Source organism: Bradysia coprophila, unplaced genomic scaffold (assembly GCF_014529535.1).
Source record: "Bradysia coprophila strain Holo2 unplaced genomic scaffold, BU_Bcop_v1 contig_586, whole genome shotgun sequence".
In the NCBI taxonomy this organism is placed as follows: Eukaryota; Metazoa; Arthropoda; class Insecta; order Diptera; family Sciaridae; genus Bradysia; species Bradysia coprophila.
The window spans coordinates 16271-26678 of record NW_023503825.1 but is presented as its reverse complement, the minus strand read 5'-3'; the positions used below and the strand labels follow the sequence as shown (position 1 = coordinate 26678).

Here is a 10408-nt window from a genome sequence, read left to right as displayed (position 1 = left end):
AGAAATGCTTTAAACCAATTTCGAAGAAAGAGTGAAAATGCAAATTTCCTTCGCGCCCACATTTCAAAATATGTACGAAAATACGTAAGTACCATAAATTTAAGGTACTCACACACACTACTGAATATTTCGTATTTGCTTTTGCTTCAGCGCTTGAACAAAATATTTACATAGAAGGCCTGTCTATCCCACTATTATGTCATTGGTTCCGGTTACACCCTCTCCCTAGGCACGGCGAATATCAGGTCTGACATTAAATCATTAATCCTGTCATGTCCGCGCCGTAAACTTGTAGTCCACAGCCCGTTTTGTATCATTGACGAGGGGGTACTCACTTTAGTAGCTGGAGTGCGTACCCCCTCGATCATTGACCATTTTAGTTACTTCCTTTCGCTTCAGAGTGGGCCGTTCCAACTCCAATTGAAAGAGACCGGTAAATGTCTGACGGCTGAAGCGAGTGGCACCTATCTCGATCAATATGATTGTGCCGGCACCGAAGGAGCTCCTCATCAGTCCTGGACATTGGAAGTGATAGACATATTCGGGCCCGAGGAACTCCCACCGATCGACGTGAACTACAAGGGAATATTGCGCAATTATGGCCACAACACGAAATGCCTGCACGCCGTGGGTGGTGACAACGGTGCCGAGCTGGAAATTGTCGATTGTTCTGCGTCGAGCCAGGATCAATTGGTGCGGATGGAAAGCTTCCAGAACATGGAACACGAACACGGATATGTGCAGTTCGATGCGGGCGGAAAATGTCTCAGTCTCAATGGATTTTCTAGTGACAATGGCGTCCGCATACTGATATGGGACTGCGTCGATCAAGACAATCAAAAATGGCAGATCGTCAATGGAGATCTTGTAAGTACCGAAACGTTTGTCCGAAAAAGGTTGAGCGACATTTGTTACCTAACCGCACTCCCCCTAGGGTCATTCCTTCCAACTTCGACTGAAATCCACCGGTAAATGTCTAACGGCCGAAGAGGGTGGCGCATATCTGAATCAATATGATTGTGCCGGAACGGAAGGAGCTCCACATCAGTCATGGACCGTTGACAAAGTCTTTCTGACCACCGACAGGGCGTCGTACACGTTCTATCTGCTGGAAAATTTCGATAAGCCCGATAAGCCCACTGTCTGCGATACAAAGATGGATCTGCCGCCAATTATGCAACCGAATTGGCACCGTGCAACTCAGATGATCCGTCGCAGAGAATTGTTGCGTACACACAGGTGAGTTCGATACCCAAAAAAGGCGTTTCCGGGTGATTAGTATACCGTTCAACATTGTTCTTTCAGTATGCCGACGAGTTGGGGTACTCGGGCATCCAATTCTCCGCCACCGGCAACTGCTTAGACGTAGCGGGTGAATCGAATACGAATGGAGCTGCTGTTGGCCATTGGAGTTGCGTCAACCAAGCGAATCAGAGATGGCGCATGGAAGATTTTCAGGATGGTTCGTTCCGCATTCGCACTGAGATCGGCGATAGATGCCTGACTTCCGAATCAGGTGGTTCTTTCGTGGACATTTATGATTGTTACGGACGATCTTCAGCTCCGCACCAATATTGGAAACAACGGAATCCGAATGAAGGAAGGACAGCCCAGAAGGTAAATCATTTTTGTCACCACTGATGTCCGGAACCGGTCAACATTTTGATTCTTCGTCCTTCGTGCTCTCTAGCTGCGTGTGCTGCAAAATTACCAATACCCGGACAAGTGTCTCCACACAGTCGGAACGAGTAAGGAAAACGGAGCCGAACTCGAACTGATCGACTGCAACGCTATCAAGCCAGAGGAATCGATTAACACGGACGAATGGCTGAACTATGACACAACTGCCGGCTACGTGAAATTCAACGGCAAGTGCTTGTCTATGAGTGGATTTGCCAGCGACAATGGAGTGCGGCTGATTCAATGGGACTGTGTCGATCAGGCCAATCAGAGATGGCAGATCGTTAATGGTGACATTGTAAGACATTTGGGCCAGAGTGCAGTGGAAGTGAACGTTTCTCAATGGTTGTCCCCTCCTTCTTCTAGGACTCGAATTTCCAACTGAAAAGTGAGCAGAGCGGTAAATGTCTGACGGCAGAAGCGGAAGGAGCGTATATGGATCAGTACGAATGTTATGGAAGAGACTCGGCACCGCATCAAAGTTGGATGATTAGGGTAAGCGCGATGACAGTCAGAAAATATTGTTCGTGATGGCGCTGGGGGTTCATAGATCTATAAGCCCATCGGTTAGTGAGCTCCTTTCTCCCCAGACTGTCGAGTGAAATTGAAAAATTAAATTTGTCTGTCGGCTTGTCTGCAGTGCCTGACAAGTCGACGATTCGAATTTGTATTTTCTGGCACGGCACATCTGCCAACGAAAATTTTTAATTTGCAATTGCCTCCGGCATGTGGCTCCATACACTACGGTTATCCTTTCTACAGCCTGTGTGGAACTCAAAAAGTTTTGGACCAATTGTTTTTCGTGTCGGGTGATGTGACAATTAGGCATAGGATGCAAGCTTTGAGGGACTCAAAATAACGTTGGGAGCTAGCCTATAACCAGTACAATGAGTGAAGAATCACCATGCCATTGTTTTTGTAGCTGGACAGCCACAACTGTCATATCGTTTCATTAATTTTTCATTTTGTTCCGTTTCACCATCTAGACAATCGGTGGTGGTCAGCACGATGAAGAGTCGCTTGGTGAACCGGAAATTTTCTTTGTAAGTCGAAACACATACCGCAACCATTCGGGTGCCATTTGAAATGTGATTTGTTTTTCTCGCATGACTCACAGGAGCCGGCAGGTGCTCTGCTACAAATGGTCGAGTATCCGGGCAAGTGTTTAAGTGTCAGTGGAGTGGCCAATCAGAATGAAGTGATTCTGGCTGATTGCGATGCATTCGATGAAAATCAGCTGTTTGATCACACGGACTTGTTGGTAAGTTGGATTTTGAGTCCTAGCAATTTTTCGGTACAGGACCCAATTATTGGTGCACGAGAGTCAAATCCCAAAACGTTCGTCAGCGAGATATTGCATTGGGTTTGAATGGAAATGGAATGGCGAGTAGTCGGTCGTAACTAGATCAATTCAAAACAATTTGAATAAAAAATAAAAATAAATAAACAGATGGCGTTGCTACAGCCTGTCGGGTGAGGTGGAAGCAACGCCATATGTTATCATTGCTTTGGAGATAAATCACTTTTCCATACTAATGCAGACATAGTGGCCGCGTAGTCGATAGTAGGCTAGAATCTGATCTCTGCGGAGTGTGCGTTGTCTTCATAAAGTTCATGTTGACTTGAAATGTTGACTTTTAGCACTCGTATTTAGTCAGTTTAGTATAGCGGTAAGCATGAAGGCTACAGTGGGAGTCCCACTGGACTGAAAATCTTTATTTTCGGACGATTTTCTGAATGTAAACCCAGTTCGCATTCATTTCTTTAGAAGGTCCCAAGGAACCCATAGCTGTCGTTTGCCTCTGGTGATTCTCAAGTTGACGATCAACTAAAATTTTAGTATTTTTCTTCTCCTAAAATTGTTCGCCAAAAATTGGGTCCGATAGGTGTGCCCAATGCGTAAGACCAATGCGAGAGAGACCTAATTCAAATGTTTCTTTTGTTGTACTGTCAAAGAATGGGAATTAGTTCCCTCTCGCTTCGTCAAGTGCAGCCATAGTAAGACTTTTAACAACAAAAATCTCCATTCAGAACTACAACACGAATCCCGGCCTCTTGAAGCTATTAGGCACGAACAAATGCCTGACTGTATCGTCCAACAATCACGTGACCCAAGTGGACTGTGACATCGGCAATTTGAACGAATTATGGCACATCATTCTCGGTAATTTGGTAAGGAAAATGGGGAGACCGAACAGCGGCGAAATCTCGTGACACTCACTCGAACGTCTCCTCTCTTTTTTAAAATAGTTCGGAACGTTCAAACTAAAGTCATCCCAATCGATGAATTGCATAACACCGGAAAATGGTGGCACATACACAGATGTCAGCGAATGTGTCGTGGTCAGGGATTCGAGGAAACGGCGGGATCTTGCTTTGAATACACGGGGAACTGTACGAATGAGCTACAAAATGTCGCAACCGGATGTAAGTCAGAAACAATGCGAGCGGGCTTTTGGGTGTCCGTCAACGCTATTCCAGCGTATAAACTGTCCTCCATGCTGTTCAAACCTGGACACTTTAGGACGTAGCGCCAAAACAGATGGTGACACCTCGGTCTTTTCGCATCATTTTTGTCTCATCATAAGAGGCCAATGACTTGATGACAAATTTGACTGTCACCTGCGCATAATCGACGCTACCTTCCGAAGTGTGAACAGTCTTGAACATCTGGAGGTAATGGAGGTCCGCAAAAAACACACGAAAACCAAGTTTCGGTTGATTTCCAGCGCAGCGCCAAGTTCACTTCATAGTAGCACTTACGAATTGGTGGCACCACAACAAACGAACTGTGCTGCTACACTTACCTTCACCCGAAACTTGTGTTCCGCGTGCTTCTTGGAATCCGCTGAAGGTTTGCCTTCTGTGGTTCTGCACCTTGGTTTAACCATCCTTCGAATCCATAATTTACTACTGGTAGTGCGTTGAGATCATCGACCTTCAAAACCAGTAGTGCTTCCGGTTCATTCTTTTTAATTTTCCTCTTGCATTGTGCAGGGTAACAAATTGTATCTGATCCGAAGTGCCTACTATCCGGGATACTGTCTATCACGAGGCGGAGCCCAGAATTGGCCATCATCAGACGTTGGCATTGAATTGTGTGACAGAAATGATGAGGCTCAACAATGGCATTTCGAACAGACTGGAAAGTCATTCGAGGTAAAACATGAACTTTGGAAGTCCACCGTTAGACGGAAGCTCGGAACTGGTCAGGTCAACCTAACCCAAGGCAGAAAGAACTGATTCAGATCAGGCTTTAAGTCAATCAGGTTGAAATGTTTCCGGTTGAATGGAATCCGACCTGTTCCGCCCTTCATAGCTGTTATTGTGTGTGACAATTGAAAATCGTTTTTCTCGTCTAGAACAAGTTCTTCGTCAGAAACGGTCCCAGATGTTTGTGGTCAATGGGCAGTACAGCTGGAAAGCCATTGGATTACCACTTTACGACTGGCAAGTGCACTGAGAAGGATGACTACATCTTCACGTTCCTATCAGCTGGATCCAGGGTAAGTTTACTCGGAATTTTAACGACCGCCCGTAAGATTTTATCTCGTGCGAACATGTGATTTCCGGTCGCTGACAGACATCGCATAGGCAGAAAATTTCGTACGTTCCAACAGTCAAAATGTTACTGTCGTCTCTAAAACGTCTAAGCTAAAAAAGAAGCACCCAAAATTGGCAGAAAGAAAAACCTGAGCCGATTCACCTTTAGGTGACGTTCATAAATGACGTCAGTAGTTCAGGTGGTAGGAGGAGGGGGCCAGAAAGAACAAAGAAACAGCTAACATTTCTATTGTTCCAGGGGGGAGGGGGTATGAAAATTCAAGAAAACTGCTGACGTGATTTGTGGATGTCCCCCAATTGGTGAGGGCAAGTTCAATAAAACATGACGACTCCAACTCCACAACATTCTTCATGCCAGAGTTCACAATAACCTTCGGTGGACCGAAGCATAGGAGAGCTACGATCATCGGTGCAGAACTGGTTGCTGTTGCAATTTGCAGCGGGTTTGAATTCGAATATTTCCAAAAAGTGATCCCGTGGGTGTAAGGGAAACTAAGACACATCGAAGTTTGAAAATTACGATGACTTTCGGTGATTAATTGCAGGCAATTCTCTCTACCATTATGACTAATTACAACCTGTGTCACTCGTGAATTCCCGAGGAGACGACCTGCTGAAAATCGTTGTAATTTCCAAGCTCTTTATGTGTCAGCTGCCGATGAACTCATGGGACCAGTTTTTTGTGCAATTAGAATTCCAATCCCCTACCGATTCTAACTTCAATCAGTTCACCACAAATGACTTCGTAGACCTGAGCTGATTAGTAATATCCACGGCAGAAGTGCATTCACTAGCAACCAAAAATCTAGGAGCTGCTCATATCATATTCATATGTTGAGGGCTTCGTTCATAAATTTGTTGCACGCACCGTTATAGTCTGTCATTAGGAACACACGGAACCCAAGTTCGGATGAATTTGAGTGCAGCGTCACAAGTTCGTTGGGTGTGGAGCTAACAATTTCCGAAGAGTTGAGTTGGTGTAATAAGATGTTGTGGTTATAATGAAGATTGGGAGTGAACCTGGCGCTGCACTCGAATTCATTTTATGAAGAATGAATTTCACTTGATGCGTCTGTCCATTATTCCAGCCGGACTTTTATCACCTGCAAAACGTGGCTTCCGGTCTATGCATGCAGATCAATTGGTATGAGGACAAAGTAGACCACAAGTACGTGGACTATGTCGAACAGCAACCGTGCGGTTTAGTTGGATGGTCCAAATGGCAGTCGATTGTAATAAACTAACTTTGTCGTTCACGTCAATTTTTCCTTCTACTCTCCTTTCTCTCTCTTGTTCATTAGCCACTCTCTCCGTACAATGATGACGATTGCGGACCGAGATTCGGCGGAAAGTTTTGCACTGGTAAATATGCCGGAATGTGCTGCAGCATCTATGGTGGCTGTGGAACGACTGGTTCGTACTGTGCCCGCTTGAAATGCGATCCCCGATTTGGACCGTGCATCAGGGCGACTGTGGTAAGTTTTTGTTTTTCGATTGGCAAGTTTCATTAATCGTGCCAAAAAAAACAGGACGACAAATGGTCCTTGGACAATCGATGTGGTCCATGGGCAGCGACATTGCCGAACAAAAATGGACGATGCACTGGACTGTATACACAGGCCGGATACTGTTGCGGTAATTACGGAGTGTGCGGAAATCAACCGGAACATTGTTTGGGCGATAATTGCGATCCAGAATATGGTTGGTGTCCTCCTCCGCCGGAAAAGGTAAGAATTTTCACCCGAAGAAATCAAATATTGCCGGAATGTGATTCATGACACACATCCAATTGTAGGACAAATACCCGGGAAATTGTGGTCCTCTCTTTGGCAACAAGAAGTGCACGGGAAGATTTGCCGAGATGTGCTGCAGTAAGAATGCACTTAAAGCCGGAAGTTGTGGAACAACGTCACTGCATTGTAATCCCGCCCATTGCGATTCTGCTTACGGAATGTGTTACAGCGCCGACGTTTGCTTGTGGGCGGGAAATTCGAAAAAAACTTGTCGGGCCGGCGATTGTTGCAGCAAAAGTGGAAAATGTGGCAACACGGAAGAGTTTTGTGGAAAGGATTGCGATACACCGTTGTCCTGCGGTAATCGATGCAACGGAGGACTGACGACGACGGCAGTGGGACTGTATCCGGAACAGTTTGGAACGTGTCAAACGACAGCCTGTAGTCCAGAGGGAGCTCCGTGCTCAATTAAAGGATGGTGTTGTTCCGGACTTAGATGTGTCGCCGATCCGGACAATGCAACGGCAAAGTATAAGGCGAAGAAGTGTGTTCAGTAGATGAACGGAAATGTTTGTTTGTGTTCGAATTTTATGCTTTTTATTAAACGATCAATTTTAACTCTACGTCAGCTGTGTTTGTGTTTTAATTCGTCTTAGAGTTAGGGGTCCAGTTTCCGGATTTGTGTAACAAAAAAAGTTGAAAGATGAGAATAAACATAGAAGTTGAAAGGGCAACACGCCCGAATTACAACGTTTCATTCTCCGCCCACACAATTACAAAGATCTGACTGGTAGCCAGATCGACTGTTGAAGATTCGACACTCATTCTCGCTATGCTGGATAGATATCATCTCTTGGGAATTCGGTAATTGTCCTCCTATTCGTGTAGCATTCGTAGTCTAGATTAACGTAATTAGCACACATGTGCCATATACTACCACCACATACTCCGCATATTTCTCTTAAATTGTCCCAAATGTGGGGCGACTAACAATAATTCTTTCAACAATCTCCTCTCGTGACCAGAGTCTCGTCACCTGAAAAAGTAAAGATGAGTCAGAAAATTACCGAATCGAAAAACGAACCTGAATCTGTAGGAGCTCGCCTCTTACTCTATCATGAATCACAAATCACACATGTAAATGTTTGTACGCTCATCTTATCCCTATACTTGTAAATAGAGATTCATTCCATTACCGGCACTCGAGTCAATCAACACGCAATAAATATTCGTCCAGTAAAGTCTTCTGTGTTTCAACTATTTGATAAAGGCACAGCCTTCACAAATCTTTCAAATCGAGACGTCGCGATGCTTGTATCCAACGATGAACCATTAACTCATTGTCATCGACAAGTTTTACTAGAGAAAATTCGGACAGTTTTCCGACGGCTTTTCGGATAATTTGAAGGTCATCCGCCGGTTTCATTGGTAATCCCAAGTCCACATTTTTCGCTTCTTCACAAAAATTCCGAAGATAGCAGTCGAAAAATAACTTCTTAATGTATTGGTAGATGGACAGTAGGCTAGACGATCGAAAATCTTCGCGGTAATTTGCCCGATCGGTCTACCAACTTCTCTCAGCTTATAAACGGCGAACTGAACGATTTTCTGTAGACTTTTGTCGTAGCTCAGATCTAGTGCATTGGATTCATCACTGTATTGGGCTGGTTGGTCGCTCATTTCCTCCAAATATTGCTCGATTCTGTAATCATGTTTACTCTGACGATGAAATTTGATGGTTGAAGTCATCACGCATAAAAGTAACGTGATTCGCACTAAGAATTTCTTATTCTTCACAGAATACATCGACGATGCACACAAAATATTATCCGCCAATTGGATAGCCTCTCCTTCTTCTAAGATGTCCAGTCGTTGATTATTTATTTTTCCGTAGCTTTCTCGTGCACGAGCATGCTTATTTTCTACTCTTGCGATAAATTCGCTTTCAATTCAAAGTTTTTAGTAGCCATTAAATATGGCAAGGCTTTCGACATTGAAAACATTTCTTATTTGTGGCCTTGAGATTAATTTAACATTCCCATAACATCGGGTTCTCAAATAATATAGATTATAGATTCGGACAAGAGGAAGTAACTTTTCTAGGTTACTTAATAAACAAAGATGGAACAATACCACTACCAAGTAAAGTAAAAATCATTCAAGATTATCAACAACCAGAAACAGTCGATAAACTTAAACGATTCCTTGGAATCTTGAATTTTTACAGACGTTTTCTTCCTAATTCTGCTGAAACACAAATACCTCTTTTAAAATGTCTCAAAGGAAACGAAAAGAATGACCACACTCCAATCATTTGGACTGAACAAAAGATCAAAGCTTTCACAAATTGCAAAAACGATTTAGCTAACGCCACGCTGTTAGTTCATCCTTCTGCAAATGCTCCACTCAGCCTAATGGTAGATGCTTCCGATTGCGCTATCGGTGGAGTAGTTAACCAATGGAAAGATAATTCGTGGCAACCAATGTCATTTTTTTCAGTCAAATTGACGAATGCACAGACAAAGTATTCAACTTACGACCGAGAATTACTTGCCATCTACCTTTCAATTAAGCACTTTAGACCCATTGTCGAAGGTAACGAATTTACCATATTCACAGATCATAAGCCACTCATCTTCGCCATTAATAAAAAAAGTAATGATGCTTCTCCTCGTCAATTACGTCAATTAGACTTCATTTCACAATTCTCTACTGATGTTCAACACATATCGGAAAAAAACAATATTGTTGCAGATGCACTTTCACGAATTGACACCATTACTTTCCAAAGTTCTATAAATTATGAACTTATGGCACAAGAACAAACTTCAGAGTTTGAAATTAGCGCCAAAAAAGATTCTAGTCTCAAACTCATTAAAATGGACTACAATGACATATTAATAACTTGCGACATTTCAACAGGAATCCCAAGACCTTTGGTTCCACCAAGTTTTGTAAAATAGTTTTTGATAATGTCCAATAATTCAAATCTGATTCAACAATTACTTCAAAGGCAGTCGTAATTGTGAGATCAAGGTCATTTTAAGGTTTTTTGTGTGTATCTGCGGACAAATCAACAATAGAAATGTGTTCTACAAACGTTGGTCGGGTAGGAGCGATAATAGAGTTCGATGAGGACCAAAAAGTTGCCAAAGGGAGTGGGTTTCTAGCTCGTCATTCTGAGGAGCTACAGCTGTGAATACGGTTGGAAGTGACAAGAAATGTTATGGGATTTCAGAGACTTCCGTCGCAACTACATTCCTGAGGCAGAATATATACCAACAAAAACTTGTACGAGTGTTGCGCAAGAACGAACGAAGAACGAAACTTTTCTACTTCTTATCGTGCGAGTTTATTGACAATGCCTCGACAGGTATAGTTAACGATTCTGATAATTCCTAAACCTTTTATCAGCCCACATTATTATCGAC

The 10408-nt window shown here is 43.4% G+C and overlaps 2 protein-coding genes across 2 annotated transcripts; both read left to right on the top strand.

The window, feature by feature from the left end:
- Nucleotides 1–411: 411 nt before the first annotated feature.
- On the top strand, nucleotides 412–3894 carry LOC119083321. The gene is made up of 8 exons (XM_037193005.1): nucleotides 412–867; nucleotides 935–1239; nucleotides 1306–1617; nucleotides 1691–1978; nucleotides 2047–2175; nucleotides 2667–2723; nucleotides 2798–2941; nucleotides 3712–3894. Exons 3-8 carry the CDS (start codon nucleotides 1444–1446, stop codon nucleotides 3892–3894), a joined length of 975 nt encoding a protein of 324 aa, XP_037048900.1. The 5' UTR covers nucleotides 412–867; nucleotides 935–1239; nucleotides 1306–1443.
- A 43-nt stretch (nucleotides 3895–3937) lies between these two features.
- Nucleotides 3938–7596, top strand: LOC119083319. The gene is made up of 7 exons (XM_037193004.1): nucleotides 3938–4107; nucleotides 4678–4839; nucleotides 5043–5186; nucleotides 6333–6476; nucleotides 6546–6719; nucleotides 6774–6971; nucleotides 7040–7596. Exons 1-7 carry the CDS (start codon nucleotides 3964–3966, stop codon nucleotides 7532–7534), a joined length of 1461 nt encoding a protein of 486 aa, XP_037048899.1. The 5' UTR covers nucleotides 3938–3963; the 3' UTR covers nucleotides 7535–7596.
- The last annotated feature ends 2812 nt before the right edge of the window (nucleotides 7597–10408 follow it).